Here is a 24662-nt window from a genome sequence, read left to right on the forward strand (position 1 = left end):
TCTGCTTCTCTTTTGCCTCATATCTTAGATGACTCTACTTTGAGATTGATTTTCCAGATACAATGACATGGATAGGTTAAAGTAGATAGATAGATATAGATAGATAGATGATAGATGATTGAAAGACAAATAGATGATATATAGATGATAGATAGATGATAGATGATTGATAAATAGGTGATGATGATGATAGATAGATAGATGATAGATAAATAAATAGATAGCTAGATAGATTGATTGATTGATAGATAGATAGATAGATAGACAGATAGATGATAGATGATAGATGATGGATAGATGATAAATAGATAAATAGGTGGCAGATAGATGATAGATAGATGTTTTTCTTGTTCTTAGCTTTATGTTTTGATACCTTGATAAACTTAAGTGAAAATAAGTCAGTATGTTATTAAGTGGGGGACTAATTCTAGTCGTTTTTCTTCGCTTTTGCTCACATTGGATGGACGCCCTTCAGAGTCATTTTACACAAACAAGACATACTTTGTAGATAGTGTTCTATCCTATAAAAATGTATCACTAATCATCTTTTTATTGATAAATCATGTTCTGCCCGCCTTTACCTGAGTGCAGATAAGAATCAAACAGCAACTATTATAGCAGCGAGAACACTTTTAATATTCCTGATGGGGCACGGATTAATAAGAAAGGATGGTGGAGGAATGTGTGGGTTGGCAACATGTATAAAATCAAGACTCCAGGTTCCAGCTTATTATCAATTGTTTGCTATGAGATTGTGGGTAACTGGATGAGAATGTTCCTCATTTGTGAAGCAAAGGACATGGTTTAGATCTTTCAAGTTATGATATCCTTCTGAACTTTATTCATTTGGACATTACATTCAATCTCTTGATTAATCACAAATGCCTGAGTTTCTGTCATCATCTGGAGATTCTCTTGCCTAAGTAGACTCACATAGACCCATAATGTTCATATACCACAAGAATCTTGAAGATATCCTTCTGTCAAAACTCCAGCAATATACCAACTATGTTATAGTGAATCTTTTCCTAAGTGGCTTTTCTAGGTGGTGCTTTCTGGAAGGGACCTCCCGGGGCACAGCTTTAAAGCCTCTGGGTTTTCACCTATTAGTTCAGTGTTCAAATTCTCATGTCTTTGTCAGGGACATCGATGAAAAGATGGAAGCATTAAATTTTTATTGAAATCCACTAGATAAACTAACAATAACCTTGCGTTAGAAAGAACTGAACTGTACGTGTACAAAATAAAATTCTACAGGCTTTTAGGAAATGCTTTGAAACTGTAGAACTGAATAAAGTTTTACTTTATAAATTAGACAAAATTTATTTATAATGTAAAGCCAAACCATTAAGGCTAAATAATTATATTTCATTCAGTGATGTGTTATTTAAACCTGTCTCCTACAGTATCTACCAGGGATGTGTTTAAAACGACAAACTGGTTCCCGGCATTTCCAGTTCTAACTGTACAGTTTCTGAAACAGCTACATATTACTATAACAACTGTAACTATATAGGCACATAATTAGGCACTTTATTTTCTCATTGAAATGGCTTCATAATTAGAAATGAGAAGCTGCCTAAACTCTTCTCAATAGTTAGCTTCTGTTCTTCCTTGTATGTAGGACATTTCCAGGGGTTCTCTGCGATTCCTCAAAGAGTCCTCTGTTTTCTACCCTGAAGAAAAGCCCGCTTTTGACTTATGGATCAAAAGAGTTACTACATCCTTAATAGTATCTACTGTGAGGAAAGAAGAAAATATTTATGTACATAAGAAACTGTGTCTATAAGAATCAAATTTTGAAAATGGGGGGTTGATTAAAAATATGATTATCACAGTTGATTGCCAAGAAATACTGAAACACAGCTAATTTCAGTAGTTATTAAAATGAGGATCTTTATAAGGTTTTATAAAGTAGATTTGGTTTGTAGCCTTTCAAATAGTCTCTCTTCCATGCAGAGTTTCACTACTCAAATTATGATATAGTACTGACAACAGATGGCTAACAAAAAATATTAAACTGGGAAAAGTTTGGGCACTTTCTGTAAGTGGATTGATGTTCTTGAGTTTTGACATGTGCTTTATGACCTGAACCTTCTAGATCTACGGAAGACATTTGAGCAGGAACCCCTGGGAAAGGAAGTGTCCCTGGAACAGGAAGTCTTACTCCAGTGTCGGCCACCTGAAGGGATCCCAGTGGCTGAGGTAACAAAAACGCATTGCTTTTAGTAGTTGGCACTTAGTTATTCTAACAGAGGCCTAACCCGTGGCTAATGGTGCAGTGAATTAGGGCAGGGCATGATGAATGGTGGTAATGGAGTCCTAACTGCCTGCTGCTGGCAAAAATAGATTGATTGGGAACTGATTAATGACTGGGGAGTCAATTAGAATGCCCCACTGGACAAAGCTACAGGCAGTGTGATTTAATTTTATCCTTTCTCTTTAAAAAGTCAGAAAAACTATTTAACTTTATCTGTTACCTATAGAAAGAGATGTTATGGCTTAATGTGCCATTAGTTTCATTATTGTTTCATATGACATGTAACAAAATGTTAGCATAAGAAGGATGTGTGTCTGCCCTTGCAGCCTGCTCTGCACATGTGTAAATGCCTCTGATGTCACCACGGACATCGAAAAGCCATATCCACTGCCATAAACATGTTGACTAACATCAAATAAGTTTTCTATCAAATTCTTCATTTTTTTGGTTCTGCTAAAATGAAACCTATTGATTGCTAAAGAAGTATTACAAATCTGATTCCTAGCATGACTTTTCATCAGCACCAAACAATACAATGCCCATTGAAAAGGGCTGTGTTTGGGGAATTGGCCTGCATGACCTACAGGACATTGCATGCTCTCCTGAGGACACTCACCCTAATATTAGAGCATCCTGTTGAAGAAAACTATGTCTTTTTTTTTTTTGTCTTTTTGAGACAGGGTCTCCTTATAGCCCCAGCTATCCTGAAACTCACTATGTAGACCAGGCTGGCCTTGAACTCACAGACATCTGCCTGACTCTGCCTCCTGAGTGCTGGGATTAAAGGTGTGTACCACCACACCCGGCTTTCTGTCTTATTTTTAATAATTCTAGAACAGTGTCCCCTTCACATGGCTAATAGGAAGCCCCTTTAGATTGTCCAACATGATTGTCATCGCTGGTAGAGAGTTTGACAAATTCTAAGTACACTTTCATTTAACAAATAATGTAGTTCCCTATTCCTTGATGGTCCTGGCTAGCCTCCAAATTGCATGAAGTCATTTGGTATTTTTACTCTATTTTGCATATGTGCAAAAAAGGCATACCCACCACTTGTTCTCATTAGGCCTATCTTTGAGTTCAGTGGCTACAGGTCAGCTTATTTTTTTTCATGCAATAAAACCTTGAAATTTTGCCTGCCAGGAAGCTGAAAAATAATAATACTGAAACTTCAAAAGCAATTAATTATTAATAATGTATTTGCTATCTGATTTCTCATAGCATTTCATTCTTTGAAGATTCGTGCAAAGTGGGAGTCAGATATAGTAGCCAACCCCACAACAACCAATTGATCATCTGACTGATGTTTGTGAATTAATATTGATCACAAATTATTTGAAAATATAAGCAAAAGGTCTCCATTTTTAACATAAGCCTTTATAGCTCTATGACTCAATGCAAAAACTGATTTCCAGTTTTACTCTGAAAGAAGAGAACTATTTTTTGCCATGTAATTGGCATCTCATGACACTTTCCAGTGCTGCACCAGAAACCGTGATTGTCACTCTGTCAGCTAATAGCATATCCTCATCTTGCAGCATAGAGACTCTTCTCTATTCAACATTTCATTTCAGTGGTTGTAATAGTGCCTCTGACTCCCTAATTGTTGTTCTCCAGCAAACCTCTCCCAAGAAGCCACCCTGAAGTCAAAATATCTCATGAGTCACATTGGCATCCACAGCCTCACTTTTACTTAAGACTTCTTACAAGCTGCTGGCTCTGGAAAGTCAGTGAGAGGATCATGATGTCTTTTTTTCTTTTTTTCCCATTCTCAACAAAGTAGTTCACTTTGTCAAGGAGTAAAGATTCATGACTTCAAACTAATTGGCTGTGAATTTTATTTGTAACATCACTGGGGAAGAGTCTAATTAACATTTGGCAAGTTCAAAAATCATATACCCATTTGACATTCAAAGAACTATATTTAATGCATATTACTTTTCTTTCCTTTTTTTAAGTATGAAGAGAGATCAAATACACATGCTCAAGAGCAGGCTAATAAACTCCTGTGTAGATTCTTTTCAACTCTACTGAAATCACCAAGATCAGAAAGTTAATGAATGCCTTAACATGACATATTACAACTGCCATTTGCTCAAGAGAAACTGAAAAATGTAAAAAGGATGAAAGTTAACTTGAAAGTTAAAATATAAATGCATTCCACTATTTTATTTTCATTTATTTGTTTAAGGAATTTGAAAGCATAAAAATGACCTAAAATAAGATATTGATCTTAACACGAAGCCAGCAGGTAAAATGCATGTGTTTTATGATCATTAGATCAGCCTTAGGAGGTCAGTCTGGATGGATGTGTGCTTCATTGATACCAAAGCAACTGGTTCTAAGGAAAAGCAGACAGAAAACTTACAATGAACACATGGCTGGTCAATTGAATTGATCTTTGCTTTATAAACATATGGCTGGCTCTACTGATGAAGTTATATTCTTTACAAATATCAGGAATCAGTAATCTCCTCTAGCTATCTAAATCAGCAAGTTTTCTTTTTTACTTCTAAGCTCAGTTATGATAGCCCTGCACTGTGTACTTACAATGTGGTAGGTATTACTGAGGTAGTAACAGTTGATATCTCCCCTATTTGAACATTCTATGGTGTCTTTTGTGGAACAGGAACCTAATTTCCTTACAGAACTCCAGATTTAGAGCTGGACAAATGGTTCAGTGGTTAAGAGTATTGACTGCTTTTACAGAGGATGCAGGTTCGATTCTCAACACCCACACAGTGGCTAACAACTGTCTATAACTCCAGTTCCAGGGGATCCAATGCCCTCTTCTGACCCTCACAGGCATTTCACAACATAGGTGCACTTCCATACATGCAGGCAACGCATTCATACATATTAAATAAAAATAAAAAATAAAATATTTTTTAAAAAAGTACTCTAGGTTTAAATCCAAGCGTGATCAAGTTTTTCTCTTTGACCTTAGGTAAGGTATTTAAATCATTTGAACCTAGTTTTTTTCTTTTCAATCATAAAAGAGAGATGATAGTATTTATGCACTCTATGTTCTGGGAATTTAAATAAGATGGTAAGTGAAAACCATTTAGAACATGTGAAACCCCATCAAGGACTATCAACCATTATTTAATCTAATATTATGAGTTATTAATTTCCAGAAGACTGAATTCAACATCATAAATCAAAATCTTTACTGAGTACATTTACCCATACTCTGCTCCCTGGTACCCCAGAGAGGGAAACTTCTGGTCTATGAAGAATCACCAAGAGGCCTCCTGTATTCCTTAGCCATTTGATTTGCTTGGAGGCCATTAGTGCTACAGATGAATATCACAATGCCTTCCAGCAGTTCTAATCAAACAATTGGCTCTATTTTCTCATTGCTGTGATACCTGTGATAACAAATAACCTGACAAAGAGCAATTTAAGGAAAGAAGGGTGTATTTCTGGCTTATAGTTTGAGGCGATGAAGTTCATTACAAAGGATAAGGCAGGGCAACAGGAGTGTGAGGCAGCTGCTTACATTGCATCTGCATTCAGAACTCAGAGAGGCCAGTTTATCAAACCACAAGGCACGCCTCCCACTGCATCACTTCCTCCAGCAAGGCTTCAGCTCCTAAAGATTTCATAACATTCCAAACAGCACTATCAGGTGGAGACCAAGTGTTCTAATACATGAGCCTATGGGGAACATTTCACATTCAAACCACAGTCCTGGCTAATGTCACAAAGTGATGCTGTCTTCTTTTCATCATTAGTTACTTTCACTCATCTGGTTCTCCTGGTCCCAAGATAGTGGAACAGCCTTGCATTTTCTCTCAAAGAGGAAATTTAGAAAGAGGCTACTGTTCATACATCGTTTTTTCAAGAGCCCAAGGAAAGACAATAGTGAAGAAAGTCTCACAGAGGATGAAGAAACCAACCTAGGATTCTGTATACTCCATCTTTCCAAGTGACAACAGTTTTAAATATGAGCTGCTTCTAACACAATTGGTGAAGAAAGATGTGAAGACCCAGGAATGAAGCCTAGTTTCACAGCTCTAGACTTTGCTATTTCCTCCTCTAGAGTTTTTGCACATCCCTTCTTTCTGCACTATTCTTTCATAACTAGAGATGTTGTTTAAAAATATTTAATAGCTACACAGCATTCTTAGCACAGAGTCCTAAGAACCTTGTGTTGTGTCAGATCTAGTGCCATTAGTGATTTGATTCATGGTGTTCCAGGGATACCAAGGAGCCAGCCAGGGTACAGGAATAAAGGACACTCAGTTATTTGGCAATGTGTTCAGAGCTGATTCAGTTTTAACACCTGGTGTGAGGAAATGTGTGACTGGATAAATGGCAGCCCCAGTAGACTACAATTTTATGTTTGTGTAGAAATTCATCAGCCTACTCTTCTGTATGATTATATTTTGGCTCTTGTTTTATCTCTAATGACACCAAACTAAAGGTTACTTAGTAGATATTCAAAGTCTATTAAACCTGATGAATAAAGAGAGTAGATTGGATATGATGGAGAGGCAGCCCCTCGGGAAGTAGAAATTTCTAGAAAGGTAATTTTGGCATATAAAGATATAACCTCACTAAAAGAAACCCATGTGTCCCCGTGATATAGAATCTTTCAGTCTGAACCCTGAAAGCAGGATTCCAAACCACCAGGACCCAGAATAAAAGGCCACTTCAGAGATGCTTCAGCTCAAGAATCACAGAGGCGTTACAAAAAAATAAGCTCACTAAAGTTCTAAAGTAGAATATTTGAAAGAAAGAAAAGCTAATCCCAGAAATACTTTTGGGTTATATTGCTCATTTACTAGAATCAATCCAAAAATATAATTTATTTTTCATTTCTGATGATGTTTACCTCCATTTCAATAGGAAAACCTCTCTTCTATCTCCCTGAAGAAACTAGAAAATTAATATGCAGTGTAACTGGTCCTGGGCTGTTCCCAGGGCGTAGTAGCAACCCTTAGGAAATTAATCCCTCTCTGCTCACTTAATTTTATGCCTAGAAAATGTTACTATTACATAAGAAGACAGAAATCTACTCTGAGATGTTTTATCTCATCAGATCATGCATTTGGAGAGCATGGAGTAAAATCATCAATGGGTACAAGATTTGTTAGCATGGCAGAAGGACAAAACTGAATTTTTAACTAAAACCTGTGATTTGTTTCACCTTTAACAAGGAGATAATTGCTTCCTTAATTATAATTGAGCTATTACTCATAGGAGTTTAATTGAAGGAATAGGGCATGAGGTTCAACTTACTGACCCAGTTGTACTGAAAAACAGTCTTCTTATTTATCAACATTTGCATCTTTAATTAGTGAATGGGAAAATATGGGGCAAATTGTGAAAGAATAGATTATTTTACTGAGTTTAGTCTTGATAAACAGGAAACAGATTTTTTTTTTTTAAGTAGGTACTGTCGACACCAAAAGCTGGTGGTGCCACATGTGTACCCTTAGGTAGCTCTCCATCTAATTGATTATCGATACGGCCACTGAACACTGCTTCATGGGAGCCATGCATATTTCACTGTGGCCCCCTCATAACTGGAGCTGGCTGTCAATAAATCTCCATGCAGGTACGTTGTAGGTAAAAGAGGTTCAGGGACAGAAGAGCTCGAGCACTCATTTGAAAGGAAATGTTGCTGTCAGTGCCCAGTAATATCTGTTGGAAATTTTTCCTAGCATGTGTAGAACAAGAAAAAGAACTACAAAACAGATTCTCCAAAGTATTAGGGTTTCCTGACTAATACTTTTCAAGCTTTGCACTGCTCCAATCAACATTTTCTACTATTACCTCTTTATCATATTTTTCTCCTAATGTCTTTAAAATTAACATACCAAGTTCAACATAAATTCATATAATCATGTAAATTAAAAATAATAAAATGAGCATTCCAGATATCCATCTTAAAATAAATGTAAGAAAAAAAAAGACATTATCCATCTTATTATAGAGTACAGGCTTGATATCCACACATGCACAGTGGTTCCTTCAAGACTGTACGTGCTAATATTTGTCTTTTTTATCACCAGTCCATCTACTCAAGAAATATTTACTGTAGACTCACTATGTGTCAGATACTCTCGTGGTTACAGGAATACCAGTCAGTCAGTGTTCTGAGAGGGAGAAAACAGTAAGAAAAAGGGAGGAAGCTGATATTTTCAAGTAAGCACAGTTAGAATAAGACACATGATAAAGAAGGACATGAAAGACAAGGTCTTGATGAGGTGGTTTCTGGGAGTTGAGGGTCACGTTAGAGCTCAACGAGAATCTCTCTGAAGAGACTGTAGTTGAGTGAGAGCCAAGTGAAAGAAGGAGCCAGTCTTGAAAAGATCTGGGTCAGAAAGCTCCAGGCAGCAGTAGCAGCAGTGGCAGGAAGGGCCTCAGAAGGAGCTGATGTGTTTAAAGGACCAAGAAGGAGACTCAGACCCAAGAACCAAAGACAGGAAGATATTCAGGGAACGAAGAGCTCAGGGACATATAGACAGGGCCAAGGATTTCATCTTCAAATGTGTGAAAAAACATCGGAGCTTGTTTAAATTAGGAATTGGCATGACCTGATAAATGTCTTTAAAAGATTTTTCTGGTTACTGCATGGAAAAAATATTTTCAAGGATTACGAATGGAGGCAGGGACACTACTTTGGGGTCTTGCTTGGATCTCATTTTCATCTAAATGAGGGAAAATACTTGCATATGCTAAGGTAAAACTAGAAGATAGGAAGAAAAGTGGAGAAAGACTGGACATATTTAATTTCCACTGGGAATAAAAGACTCCGAATATAGCATTTAAATGTGATTTTTCCAAGATGAAGACAATCTATAAAAGATTTGTTCTGTCTTGTGAAAATGAAATCTTCCATGCTCACATTCAGCAGACCAACTACCAGGAGCTTGTCTTTGATGACCTGAAGCCAGTGGTTAGAAGAATCTAGCTGATTTCAAATACAATCTAATTGTATTTCAGCCACAAGCAAAGACCTAAGCACATTCATCATCACAGAACAGAGGGGCCTTTTATTTTGAAAGCCTTTATTTGTTGAGAAATAAAAGTTTATCTTGTCCCTTTGATAAGCTGTCTTGCTCTGGAATTTCAGACTCTCCACGTGCCTATAGTCTGTACTTACCACAGACTCACTGTAGATGGAAAAAGGCACTTAGCACTCTTTAGCATATTCCATTGGTAAATAAGAAGAAAGGCTAAGAACTTTTAATCCAGAAAGTGAGGTCGGCAGTAAGAAGTGCTTATAGACTAGTCATTTATCAATAGACGTGTCCATTATAGTCTTTTTGTTGTGGAAAATTTCGCTTTTTAAGCACACTTCAGGGTAGTTCATTCCCTTGTAAGGTGATAGTGCACAGTCATTCCACTTCAAGGCGTTTTTCTGATTTTTAAATCTATTTATTATTTAGACCTTGTTACTGTAAGTTCATGTGTCCACACGCTTTGTTGTTGTTGTTGTTCACGGTCTACCTTCAGTTTGAGGAGTTTTCAGATTTCAAGGCAAGTTCGCCTCCACAATATGGTCTATGTACATTCAGCTCTCAAAAGCAATGAGCCAGACATATGTGCAATTAAGGGAGTGTTTCCCCAGCAGGAAAACAAATTCCCTTTCTTGGCAAATCCCTTCCTTCTGCAGAAGTTATAACAACTGAGCAAAATGTCACTTTAGTTTCTATTTGAATTTTTAATTCTTTGCCCATTTTATTTTTAAAATTATCTAAAGCTATAATTTCAGCTTGCCTGAGAGGCCAACATTTTTAAGGCACATAAAATACCTATATTTTCACAGACTTACTGAATGGCATAACATACTGGATAATGATCAACACAGAAGAAATGGATGAATATTTATGTTATTCCAATCTGAGAAGCAAATAACTGAATAGACAAAGTAGTCTTCCATTCTTGGCAAGAAAGCACCCTGAGAGCACTGAAATTCTTTCTGGGTTATCTGAAGCATCTAAAGGGGCAGTAAGACACATACTGCCAGTGGGGGAAGCAAGAAAAAAGGAACACTGAAACTTCAAGGAGCAGGTGCAGCCAAACCCCACTAGTGGGAGTAGAATGCTTGTTGCCTGTAGATGTCTTAGATCATTGTCAGAGACTTGCTCCTCAAGACGTGATACATTGATGAACAACACTGGCATATCTTAGAAAGGGAAAATCTTGGACACCCTCTCCCCAAATACTTCCTCAGCATCTTCATTTTAACAAGATCCTCAGAACCAGTCTACAGTACTGGTGCTCACACTTGAAGTATTCCTCACAGGAATGTGGAGAAAGCACTGACATGTGTGTCCCACCCTAGAAGGTATTATGTGCAACAGGATTACTAAGGTTTATAAAAGCTATAGATGCCCTAGCAAAGTTTACTAAGTGCTTATCCTAAAAGGCAGGGTGAGAACAAAGAAACACAAAAAACTTGAGATTCGTCACTTGTAAACCAGTCAGTGAAACTCGGCAGACTCCCAGAGGCTAGCTAATGTGCCTTCAAGAAGCTTAGCTTGGCTGACTGTGCATTTGATAATTGCCCAATAATTGCTTTTCCCATTTGTTTGATTAATGTACCTGTACGCGATTCTCTACGCAGTCTCTATTCTCATAGGTAGGCACACACTTCACAACTCTGTTGTGTCATTTTCCACCACGGTGTTCTGGCGTGGTGGGTCCCTGTTTGCGATTAACAAAGTAACCTTTCTGATGGATGTGAATTTTTTTTTACATAATGGTTGCTGGAGTCATTTTTCATCTTGGGTGGCATGTGGCAGTTTCTTTGGTTAATTAGAACAAATGTGCCAATTATGTTAATGTTTCTCCCAATACCAATCAGTGAATAATTAGACACAACACATCTGTCTTTCACAGGGGAAAAGAATAGAAAAGAAAACTGAAAGGTGCTTTGCTCTTTATTATTGACATATATGATTAGAGAATTCCTTAACCAATCACAGGGTTAACAAGTTCATGTGTCAATGGGGAAAAGGATGTCAATAGTGGCTGAGGGGCTGAGTATCTTTCATGGTTAGCATGATCCTGACCAAAACCAATTCTCTGCAAAGAATTTAAGTGGCTTTTTTATCTTTTATAATAATAACCACATTGCATCGTCCTATTGGTAAAAATATACTTGTGTTGGTCATTTAAGCCCAAACTACAGAAATAAACAACTTTATGAACAGAGATATTTAAAACTCTCAAAATGATGGCTTCATTGATATGCCAATAGGGATGGGGGGTATAAAGATGATTAAGATTGTTTGAGATGTTCTGTATAAAATACACCAAAAAAATCAATGAAAAAGAATTTTTAAAAAGAGACTGTTGAAAGAAATCAGAAAATTGAGTCTGTGATATCATACTAAAAATGTAAAGATATACAAACCACCATGAAATTCCAGTTTTCTACAGTCTCCGCTTATATCTTTCTGTGACCTAAATCTTAGAGACTTCAGATTAGTGCAAAGTTAATTTTATCTCTGGTGTAATTTTATTGGCATTTGCAAACCATCTTTAGCAGGACAGGAGGGAGAGATGAAATTGTAACCAAATTATTTCATACTATAAGGACTGCCTCCACCCTTATGTTGAAGACACAAATGTAAAGAAAAGGCTTATGAAAACCACACATTTCGCATCTCAAAGGTGGACAGAACCTGTCTTCACATAGAAAGGCTAGAAATAGTTAAAATCTCTTCTGGGATGTCTACTGCCAGGAACCGTTAGCAGTAAACAAGAGACACTGCCTTCACCAGGAGAGGTTACTAAGTGATACTTCTCTATCACATTTATCTGTTTATTCTGGAGGAGTGTGCATGCCACAAACCCCATGTGGAGACAAGAGGACGACTGTGGGAGTCAGTTCTCTCCTTTCTCCATGTGGGCCATCAGCAAGAAAACGGGGCCCTTTTAAGAATTCTCAGTCTCATTTTAAAAAGAATTTAAGAATAGACTTGAACAGAAATTTAAACAATTTTATTACAGTTTTTTTTGTTTTGTTTTGTTTTTGGTCTTTTTGAGACAGAGTCTCCTTGTAGTCCCAGCTGTCCTGGACTCACTATGTAGACCAGGCTGGCCTTGAACTCACAAAGATCCGCCTGCCTCAGGCGTGCACCATCATGCCCAGCTATATATTACAGTTTTTAAAGATAAACTCTCAGGCAGGCAGCTGCAAATTTCAGTAGCTACACAGAGGAGCAAAAGACTAAGCCATGCCACACTTGGCGTCACACACGAGACAGACTAGCAGCCTCATGGCTGGCAGTGAGGGGACCTTTAAAGAAAGAGTAAGGAAACCCAAAATGTTGGGGTAGCCCAAATTTTAATGAAAGCATGTTTAGAAAAGAGAGAAAGAAGAAAAGGAGAGCCTACTCTTTTCTGAAGAATTCAGAACAACAGCAGACTTCCATGTTTTCCACCAGCTTGTAAACAGCTACTCAGGTGGTAGAGATTCCTGGCAGGAAAAGTCCACCTTCTCAGGGATGCACTAGCCACTCTGTCCAGCTCTTTGGCCTGACTTAAGGTGAAAGGACCTTTTTAGGCCCGGTGCTGTGACGAGATGATTGATCTGCGTAAACTGAAATGTACAGTCTGAGCCTAGGTGAGAGATTTTTATTCTCTTGACTGTTTTTTTTTTTTGATCAAGGAGACCTTTCTTGCTACTGTAACATTACCTGCTGAGCCATCTCACTGCCCTCCTAAGTGAGGACCTGGACACCGTATACTAAAAGTCAGCTTTTTGTTCCCCAAGTGTTTGTTTTTTCCTGAATGGTATTAGGAATTTAGATATGTACTTTTTAATAGAGACACTAATTGTCTCTGAGTCACATTTAAAAAGAGGTGGCATACGCCTTTAAGCCCAGCACTCGGGAGGCAGAGGCAGGGGAATCTCTGTGAGTTCAAGGCCAGCCTGGTCTACATAGTGAGTTCCAAGACAGCTGGGGCTACAGGGAGACCCTGTCTCAAAAAGACCAAAAAAAAAAAAAAAAAGGTTGCAGTTTAGCACCAGGGAAGAGGCCGTCAAGTCTGTCGGCTAGCTGCTGATTCTAGCTGCTTCACCTTCCTGACCTCCTCAAATCCTCCCTCAACCCTGGCAAGGTGGTCCTTCACATTGTACAGGTGAAGGCTGTGGTTCTGGAAGGACTGAGATGTCCAGCCAAGTCAGTCTGGTTCTGAATCTCTTTGTTCTCCTTGTAGCAAAATATTGACTGTATATCTTTGAAATTTGATTCACTAAAATAAATTGTGACCTTATCTGATTGATTTTCCTAAGCAAATCAGACAATATCTAGACAGAAATATCACTGTGGCAATATCCTTTATTTTTAGGTGTTGCATCATCTCACCAGCTTTTTTCTTTTAAGTACAGTGAGGGTATTTTATTATACTGTATGTTATTATCTGCACACATTTCATGAAATAACAAAGCTCTTAGGATATAAAAGAGGAATTAAATTCAACTTTGGTGTCCATACCTGACTATTTCAAAATAAAGAGTAAAAAGACCAAGTCTGTTGTTCAATGTGAAGCGAGATTGTGATTGACATACTGTTTGCTATGCTTTTCATGCTTGTTAAACTACATGGAATTATCTAGAAAGGAATTGGAAATATGAATGGAGCTTAACAAAAATTGAGACTGATGCTGATGGTGATACCGGGGAGAAACAGAGTCCCCTTGCCAGGGTCCTTAGTCTCATTCATAAAAGAATTTAAGAATGGACTCAAATGGAAGCTCTAGCACAATTTTACAAGTATTTAAGGAGAAATCCTCAGGGCAGACAAGCTGTAAATCTCAGCAGCTGCCTTGAGAAAGAGAATGGAGGAGGGGAAAAAATAATCCATAAAAGCCATGCTGCTTTAGAGCCAACATGGAGATCAGACAGACACATGGGAGACCAGCAGTTGCATTGCAGGGGAACAGGGAGAGCTTCAGAGAAAAAGTAAAGAAATACAAGATGCTGGGCAACCCAAAGCATTAGGGAAAACATGTATAGAGAAGAGATATGAAGAAGAAAAATAGAGGACAGATTTAGGGGACCCCATGTTGGATGAGGTCCATAAGACGTGGAAATAAGAGGTGGAAAGTCCAGGCAGGATTCCATCTCGTTAATGCACTATGGATTCCACCCAACTCTTTAGCATTACTTACCCACCCTACCAGTGTGTTCCCATGACCTGGGGATCTGGCAAAACTGGAAAGCTGGATCTTCATTCCAACACAGAGATTCTTATACTCTTGACCAGTTTTAAGGTTTTTGTTTGCTACTATAACAGTGGTTTTGGAATTATTAAAAATAAGTGAAGGAGATGACCATCCAGATCACAGGAACCTGCAGTTGTCAGGTAGGGCTGCACTGAAGCATCTCTGTGGAGTTTTGAAAATTCAGATGTCTGGGCCCCTACTGAGACCAGTTAACCAGAACTTCTCCATGTGGTCTCCAGGCACAAAGGCATTCTAAAAGCTCCCTGGGCATTTCTGAGGCATCAAGTTTAGAAGCAGTGCTATGAAACAGAAAGTGGATAAATAAAAAGAAAGATGTAAGAAGGACCATATGAAAATGGTGGATGAAATAAAGGGGCCAGTGAGAGGCTTGCATGGTGTGTGAAACATCAGAGATGGAGTTGTCGAAGGGAGGGCCAGTGCTGCTATTTAAAATAGAGAGGTCAATGAAGAAAAGATGCCTTTGTATCTGAAAATTAAAGAAACCATAGGTCAACTTTGAAAGACAAACTTGAGTAGAGTGATGGACATTAGTCAAGACACTGGTCAACTGAAGAGCAGATGAACTTATGAATAGATGGAGACCAGCAGTGTTCTATGAATTAAGAAAGGCTGAGCATAACTGTTGAAAAAGAGACATACACCCTGTGCTCAGATTAAGGGGGAGTACAAAAGATATTGAGTACTTTGTTGGTGACCTAGGGGCTCAGAAAGCCTAAGCTATAGAAGAATATGAAATCACCAATGGTTGCAGTTTCTGAGGGCAAGATTTCTGCAACCTGGGGTTGAAAATGGTTTTGGGGATGGTACAGAAACCTTCAGTTGTGCCTTCTGGATAAATGTTCTCTCTTTCCTATTTCCTAACACTTTCAGCTAGAATAGTATGACTTTATTTTTGTTTGTCTTTCTTTGATTGAATGTTGAAGGAGGACTCACGATGTTAGATTATTGCTCTTTGCAGAACTATATCATGTTCTTGTTAAGTACACTTGCCACAGAGAAAGAAAATGACAAACCTCAGACTCTCAAGCTCAATGGAATACGATGAATTTTAGCATGTATATATGTGAAAATAGACAATGTCTTTGGGAGAGATCTTAACAGAATGCTATTGGTTACAATAATGTACCTATTGAAACTATTTCAGAACATCTTTCATTTTATGTTAAATATCTATAGCATTTTTCCCTATTTATTAGATAAACCTAGGCCTGTAATCTGAGTTAAATGATGAAGACATGTTTTTAAGATCTTAGACTGAATTTTTTACCCTGTGGAGGAATAATCATACTATGACATTGGTTTAAATTGCATAGTAGTTATCAAAAGTGCTTTCATGTGCATTATTCTTTTCAGCCCCCATGAGAATCTTTAGAGAAAGGCGGGACAGACGATATTGTGGTTTTAAGTATAAAGAAAACAAGGTTTCATGATATTAGGTGGTTTGCTTAAGATCATAGAAGCAATAAATGGCATATCTAGTTTAAGTCTTTGATAAGATCACTTTTGCATTTCTATAAAAAGTATCAGGACTGGACTGGAGAGATGGCTCAGTGGTTAAGAGCACTGGCTGATCAAGCAAAGCACCTGGGTTCCACTCCCAGCACCCACATGACAGCTAACAGCTGTCCATAATTCCAGTTCCAGGGGATCTGACGCCCCCTTCTGACCTCTGTGGGTATGGCACGACATGGGTGCATAGACCTACATGCAAGCAATACGTGCATACACATAAAAATTAAAATAATAATATTTTTAAGTACAGGAACATAAATAATTGTAGATGCATCCAGAAGTATGCAGGGGATTCTCTTCACTGATCTCAGGCTCCCATTCCTTCCATCCTACTTCGGTCATCTTAGGCCCCCTTCTTCATTCTCACTTAGAACAATCACTTCCTGTGACAGGACCACCAACCCCCATTACCCTAGTGTTTAAATTTCCTTTGTTTAAATATTCTTAAAAGACATTAAAAGTGCATATCCCTTGAATCTTTTAAGTTAATATCTAAAATTTTTAATACTGTTGAAAGTTACATCTAGATATGAGTGTTTAACATCTTTTAAAATCTATTACATTACTGAAAATTACCCGATGGATTATGAACTTCAGAATAATTTCTTATCCAACATCATCAGCTAAGTATTAGAACAAATTCTTCTTTAATAGTAAAGAAATTATTGTTCCCTTTTCTATTTTACTTATACTCTCTATTTCTCCTATAGATTTTTATTTCAATATACATTTTAGAAATATTTTTTTCTGGATCATCATACCTTATTCTCTACAATAAAAGATGTGCATTTAAATTTTATTTTCTATGGTCAAGTGTTAATTTTCTTCTGAATTATGTTTTCAATATATTCAATTATGAAACATACATGGTTTCTCTAAAAAACTCAATTACACTAATGTATTTGGTTTTTTTGACATAAAAACTGAATTATTGTATAAAATACAGGAATCATATACAGGTTGTCACCCTTCCCTGCTAGCTCATGTAACCACATCAAGATATTTCTTAGCACTGGAAAAAAAAAAAGACAAAGTCAATTGGATTTCTGATTCAGGTAGAATAGATTCAAATGCTGACAATCTTCACATACATAACTAAATAAGAAAGCAAGTGGTTACACTGTTACAATGTCTCTTACTTCTTTTCATAACTTGTGAGTCATACGCCAAAATCTCATAGTGATCTATCATCCAAGTTTATTTCCAGTGACCCATCTGGTGGCCTATAAGATCCTTCAATTTTGATGAAAGTGAAGGATTGTAAAACACTTGATTTACTAAAAGATTTGTTATCTGCTTATGACACCATAAGGTCATTATTTTCTCAACTCCCATGGTGATATTCCCACTTGCTCCCTTACAATGTGTGATACTAAGGTTTCAATGCAAAACATCCTATTATCTTGGAAAGTAGGTAGACGTTCTTAACAAAAATTGCTTAAGGAAGAGAAATGATAGAATTAAATAGTAGTCCCCCTTAAGGACATTTCAATTCGCTGCCCAAATTTGAGGTATAAACTTTCACAGTGCAGAGAGGTTCCTGATACCCCCATAAAATTAAAGCATCCTAGTGCCAGCCCTACATCGAAACCTGTACCAAACCTGAGTGGGCAGAGAGGCACAGTGGCAACACAGAGCTCATCAAATGCCTATTTCTGTAGGATCTTCCTGCTTTTCTGGAAGCACCAAGCCAGAGACTGGCCCAAACCCAGGTCCTGGAGGCCCTATGATGTGTCAGTGTATCATCATGTCCTGCTTTTGTGCTATTACTGCTCATGCCAGGAGCTAACTCTAGTGACTTCTTTTCCAGTTCTGTGCCTAAGAAAGAGGCAGAGAAGATCCTGGAGCTCAGGCATTCCAGAACTCTAACCAATGCTCTTTCCCAAGATCCTCTCTGTGAGCATTGTCCTCTTATCTGATAAACAGGCTTAACCAAAGCTGTTCTGAGGAATAGAGATTCTGCATACAAGAAGCCTAGCTGGTACCTGGGATGGCATTTTAAAGTCCCTCATTCCTGCCCACCCTGCCCCTCCTTTCCTGTGACCTCCGTCTGTAAATTTCAACAAAGGGGAGAATGTTTTGCCTTTGATTACTCTGCTTCTCAATGTGAGTCAGGATTCACATAGTTTACACTACGGAATAGTTGTGCCCCTCCTTCACCAGGCCACAGTCCATACTCCTGTCCCAAAGAATCCTAATTATTCTAGAACTACCAGCTGTATCTCATAATTCCTACTTTTTCCTCCCCCTATTAGACCAGCCCACCTGCCCCAGAGCACTCTGTGATGAAAAGAAGCAGAGATGAGAGACTGGGAATAATTATTCCTAAATTTAGAAACAGTGGGAAAGGCTGGGGTGACCAGAGGGAAACTGCATCTCTAAAGGGCCTGGTTAAAATGTTAAAGCTCATGAAACACGTGCCATGTGTTAGAGATGGGATATGGAGAGACTGACATCATGTAAAAGCAAGTGATAAGGACTAACTAGAAGTACCATTCACAGTGGTAAACTAAAAGCTATAGAATGTAGATTATATATATATATATATACACATATACATATATAAAATATTGCATCTCTAAAGGGCCTGGTTAAAATGTTAAAGCTCATGAAACACGTGCCATGTGTTAGAGATGGGATATGGAGAGACTGACATCATGTAAAAGCAAGTGATAAGGACTAACTAGAAGTACCATTCACAGTGGTAAACTAAAAGCTATAGAATGTAGATTATATATATATATATATACACATATACATATATAAAATATTAGAAAGATAGTTTATTCTGGAGCCAGAAATGAGTGACCACGGCCCAGGAACACAGACTCAGGTTACCCCAAATTCCATGTTCCAACATGGTAACAGTTTCATGAAGTTTTTATAGTAACAAAGAAAAGTCATAAATCAAGACACTTCAAATACATTGGTGGAAATATTAAGTAGATATATACAGAAAAGACACTCAGCCTTTTGATTGGAGGAAGCTGGTGGTCTGCTAAGTTAATACATTCCAAAATGTTTTCATTTATTAATCATGGAATGTTAAGTCAGAAACCCAGGTGGACAAGGAGGGGCTATTTAGGGGGCTAAAGATGGCCCAAGATAAATTTTAAGTAGGCTCTGGATCTGCAACATCCCAAACTCAGAACAATCATTGAAGCACTAATCAGTTGATCAGTTTTGTGGAAGTTCAGCCCAAGAGGCAGAAAACTTCCATTATATATATACATATTCCTTATGTTATATTGTCAAAATAAAAATGAATATCAGATTCATTTTTGATAAAATGTATTTTACTTAGGCTTTTAGAAATTGATGCAGTGATGATGTCTTATAATCAAACAGAATTAAAAATATTTATATAAGTTGATTAAAATGTTATATTTTAATATCTGCCAAACAACCACATGCTAATCATAGATTCATGAGTATAAATGGAAATTTCCATCTGGGTTAGCAACAAACTAGGACATTCTATCCAGTACTTACCGACATACTGCTAGTACAATCTCAGCTTATGATTTAAGGACGAATGGAGGTAATTTGATCAATCTCAGCAAAGGCTAAAATAAAACAGACATTAAAAGGTTTCTTTTACTTTTTAAATTAACATTATTTAACTTTTAATTTTGAAGTTATTCATGCTTTGTCTCACCTCCTTTAGAATATCCTTAATTAAATGTTTATAATAAATTGTATTTACTGTTTGTTAAACACTAAGTTCATATATATATATATATATATTCTCCAAATCATTATGAAATGGCTCCTAGTATTATCCTCATTTTCTGAATAAAGAGCCTGGGGTGCACAGATGAGAAGACAATCAAAAACAGACACAAATGATCACAAATATCCATGGTCAGCTTTGAAGCCATGCAGTCAAAAGCAGCCCCTCTAATTTGAGACTTTGGGAAATTCCTATTAAGGGAATATTCTCAAATGTACGCAATGGAATTAGTCAATAGTACATATAACGAGAATTTGTGAACAGGCCATTCTAATATTGCCATCTAACTGCTCTTATTACCTATTAATAAAGCCCTATGCCTTTTAATCATTTGAGTAAATGATATCAAATATCCCCTCCAAATGACACCAAAGGCAGCAGTTGCTGAGCCACAAAGCTAGAAACTGAATGGTGCCTGCCATCACCACCGTCACAAGTCATGGCTTATGATGGAAGCCTTTTATTGTTTGCTGAACATCAACCTTTTTTCTCTCTTCTTGACTGTTTCATATATAACTAAAAATAACTACTAGGTCACACAGAGTTCTCTACTGGATAAATCAGTTTGCTAAGTGGGAGATATGGATGAAGACTGAGAAGAGCGTGGAAAAGACCAAAGTATGAACAGAATGAGAGGCCAGAGCAGTTAAACCTGCCTAACCAAGGTTACATTATGAACAGATACTATTGTAGCAACTGAATTATTTAATTACTATTCAGTAGGCTATCAATGTAGCACAACAAGAGATTCTATATTAATAATCTTATATACAACATATCCAATAAGTCACTTCAAATGGAAGAGTGTCATTTTCTGTGGTACTACTTGTGATGTATATTATTATGCCAACATCATAATCACCTGAACAAAGAGACTGACTCTTAAATTAAGTTTTTAAGAGTTGGCCCAAACTTGGGGGACACTAATTCTTCTCTAGCTGTCTGTTAGAACCATGTCTCCTAGAACCGTGCCCTTTCTTGCCCACCTATGCAGATGGAGCTGTCTGTGTCCTCACCCTATGTCAATGGAACTGCCTCTGGGACCCTGCTTCTCCCACTGTGTTCCCCATCAGGCCACATGCATAATTTATTCAAAATGGTTTTTCCATTTTGGGGGAAGCACAGGTTCAAGTTCAGCTCCACCCTTACTCTTCACAGACCATTCTGTCTTTTCATCCCTAGCATCTCATTTAGCCAACAACATGAGTCCCTTCCCCATTTCTGCTGCTGTTTCCAAAAGGTAGAAGCTATGCTTGCAGCACTTTGATATGTTAATTCTCAAGCACACCCACATTCATTTATTATCTTGTTTGGGTGGAGTATGAAACTGAGTTTGCCTAAGAGACATCCCATCAGAAGACCCAAGAGGGCTTGGTTTTGCTGGGGTTAATTGAAAGTCATTAGTCCAGATTATGTCTGTTAATAAAACTCATTCCCACACTACCGATTCTGGAGCTGTCAAGAAAAAGGATTTTTTGTTTAATTAAATTTTTGGAAGTGTCAGACAATATATTTTGATCATATTTAGATCTCCTCCCCTATTTCTACCTCCCCTTACTACTTCTCCCTCAATTCTGGGTACTTAAATATATTAAGGCTTATAGAGCCAAATCTCTGTCTCCAAATGTCATTCAATATGGGTTCACCCACTGGAGCCTGATCAGCCTACCAAGAGTCATACCCTTAAAAAAGACTGAATTTCCCCTTCCCAGCAGTCATCAGTTTCCAATATTCCTTGGGTGGGGTTGGGGTTTCTTACCCACTTCCCCATGTCTGTGCTGGAATTTTGTCTGGTTTGAACTTACAATTGCTGGGAGTTCATATGAGTAACTCCCCAGCTGTCTGGAAAACTCTGTGGTCATCACAACTCCTGGCTCTTAAAATCTTTCTGCCTTTTTAAAAACGATTACATATTGATTTCTCTTGTTGATGTAGTCTTACATGATAAACAGAAATACTCTCATATATTTTCCTCTTCCTCTTTCTCTCAAGTTGTAATGGCACTTTAATATTTTGTCTAAGCCTAAAATAGTAATTAAATACTATTTCAGCCCTCTTGTACTGCAAATATCCTTTTAAATCAATACCTGTATATTCTGTTATTAAGATGAAGCTGACTGAAAAGAAGCAAAAGTCATCATGATTAAAGTATTTTCAACTCACTGTTTATAAAATCAATGGAAATTTTGAGTAACTGGCTGTTGGCAGACCATACTCTCCTACATGGATTCCTTATAAGATCAGCCAACAGGAAATCATTGTTTTTGCCCTCCAGTCTTTTCTACTTCCGGTAACCCTGTTCCACACTCAGGCCTTCAGGCTACAAACTGCAGTCCCCCTTGTCCACCTCTTCCCACATACCGCCAACTCCTAAGCCCAGTCCTTACTAAAGGCATTCTTGACTCCTTACCTCCCTTCCCGCTTCCTTAATTTTAGCCTTCAGAGGGGTTTTCACCTGTATTGTAGCAGGTTAGTAAACTAGTCTCTACCTCCAAAATGCCTACTTTGAATTCATTCTAGATCAGCTGCTCCTGTACCAAAGTGGTGTCAGATGTCTAGCCTCTTGTCCCTTTCACTAGACTGGAGGAATTACTGGTGAAGGTCAAATGTGTTAGTAAGACATTGGAGTGAGTCCCTGTGTGATTTCTAGAAAGTCAACTTCTCCACCTTTGCTTCACTCCAGGAGGGCTGTGAAGTAAATTAGCATCTGATAGTCCAGTACACACACTCCCCAAGAGGCTCTGCCGTTTGTTCCCAAACACGTACCCTTTCTCTGTGTCCTCATAATCCCCATATCCCTCTTTGCCTCCCAGCAACCTGAATTCTATCATTAGGAGTAAGTTCAACTGTTCCTCCCTCAAATGCCTTCCTCTATATATTTCATCTTCCATCTTAGGATGTGTCCCTCTCCAGTTGTGTTTACAGGTCTCTCTTATCTACAGTTCCACAAACAAGCACTTACCTGTCTGTCTTCTAGCACTTGACACAGTGCCTACACGGAATCTGTAATCAGGGTGTCTGGATGAGCTGAAATCATAAGATCTCTTAGTTTATTGAAAATTGAAATTCTTTTCTTATTTTTGAAACAGGGTTTCATGTATCCCTGGCTAGTCTAGAACTCACTATGTGGCATAGGATGACTTTGAAATTCTGATCCTCCTTTCTGAACCTCCAGGGAGGGTTTGTAACTACCAGGCTCAGATTATACAGTACTGGGGATGATAGCCAGGTTTTGTGTTACCTATGAAAGCATTCTACCAACTGATCTGGACCTCCTGTTTTTTTTTATGGTAATGGAGATTGAAGCCAGGAGCCATGCTCATGATAGGCAAGCGCTGGACCACTAAGTGACAGACCCAACACCTTAGGAATCTATATTGCAAATCACCCAGAGTCTATGATTACTAGATAAGTATATAGCAATTACTCAACTACTCTTTTGTATTCTCTAGCAGATATACAGGTTTAAAATGTACTATGAGGACATGCTGCCTTCAAGAGGGACTTACTGACCATAGGACAGATAGCCTCAGGTTCAGATAGCAGTGGGTCACTGGGAATTTCGCAGCATAATTGAAACTCCTCTTCCACCTCCTGCTTCTCTGGAAAATTCATGCAGAGGTGAGACAGTTTATCCTCCAAGGCACTGGGGATTTGAGTTCTTAATCCTCATCAGAACAACAGCCATAGCTAAATCTACTTAATTAAAACCATGTTTTAGGGGGCTGGCCCTCACTAAATATATTTAATATTAATTTTGATTGACAAACACCAGCCTCAATAGTATTCTAAAATGTGCATGCCAGATTTCACTCCACTGTCTGGTTTTGCTTCATAAATTAGGAAATCCTGGCCAAGCAATAATAATAGACCAGATCCAGAGCAGAAGAACACAGCAATGATGAAAGAAAGAAAAATCAGACAAGCCGGGCATGGTGGAATATGCCTTTAATCCTAGATCTCAGGAGGCTCAGCATTCAAGGCCAGCTTGGGCTGCACAGCAACAAAAGGAACACCAAAAATCCATATAGCTTGTATTCGAGGTAAAAAGACTCACAGCTAATAGACATAATTAGTAAAATGGTAAGTGAGACGGAGAAAATAAAAGGCCACAGTTCGGGGTGTAGGCCGAAAGAGAGACTGTGGCTAACCAGGAGACAGTGCACTGAAAACCTGATGCCTGAACAACTTTCTAGAGGAATAGCAGAGCAGAGCATGAGGGCACCTAGGGGAAGGATATTCCACACAGATGCAGATGCACCAGTAAATTGAACATCTTCCAGGCAAGAGCACACTGGTGTGTATGGACACCTGCAGCAGGGCCTGCATACTGAGAGTTAAAGGCAGTAAATAGTGAGAGGCAAGTGCCCGAGAGGCTAGGGGTCCTGGCAATGCAGGAGCTTCTGAATAGTTCATTGTAAGGACTTTGGTACTGACATGGGCTGAGCTAAGGGATCATTAGAGGTCTGGAGATACGGAGTAGCATGCTATGGGGAATGCATGAGTCACCCCAAGTATATCGTTTGGAATAGAGGATTGAGGAGCAAAGGAAAAGGAGATAAGATGAAAGGTCTGTCAGCAATCCAGGAGAGATACATTGTGGCTTGGACCTGGAAGGAATTAGTACTGAGGGGACTAGAAACAGCCAGAATCTTGCTCAACATCAAATGGGCAGAGAGGAAGACTGGACTAAACTATGGAGCATTTAAGTAGCTGCAGGGCTTCTGCTAAGAAGAGCAGGTTTGGAAGGTTCTTTCAGAAAGCCACTTTTAGACAGCAGAGCAGTTACATGATACAGTTAGAGATATGACCAGGATGAGCTCACCCAGGAGGTGACTCTGGGTTGACAAGAGAGAGGAGGAAATCTAGAACTGACCTGTGGGGGTACACTTTACCCCAACAAAGCTGCGGGGGATGAGTGAGCAGGACAGATCCTAGAAA

General features: G+C 38.3%; 1 protein-coding gene across 5 annotated transcripts in view; it reads left to right on the forward strand.

The window, feature by feature from the left end:
• The window catches only part of Unc5c (unc-5 netrin receptor C), a 397832-nt gene that overhangs the window by 288718 nt on the left and 84452 nt on the right, over window positions 1–24662 (forward strand). For all 5 annotated transcript variants that reach the window (XM_029560222.1, XM_029560224.1, XM_017796389.2 and 2 more), the window contains one exon: window positions 2102–2205. In XM_029560222.1, the coding sequence (XP_029416082.1) occupies window positions 2102–2205 (104 nt within the window). The remainder of the gene's footprint in view (window positions 1–2101; window positions 2206–24662) is intronic.

The sequence above is a fragment of the Nannospalax galili genome, unplaced genomic scaffold (genome assembly GCF_000622305.1).
Source record: "Nannospalax galili isolate Female #2095 unplaced genomic scaffold, S.galili_v1.0 scaffold189, whole genome shotgun sequence".
Taxonomy (NCBI): Eukaryota; Metazoa; Chordata; class Mammalia; order Rodentia; family Spalacidae; genus Nannospalax; species Nannospalax galili.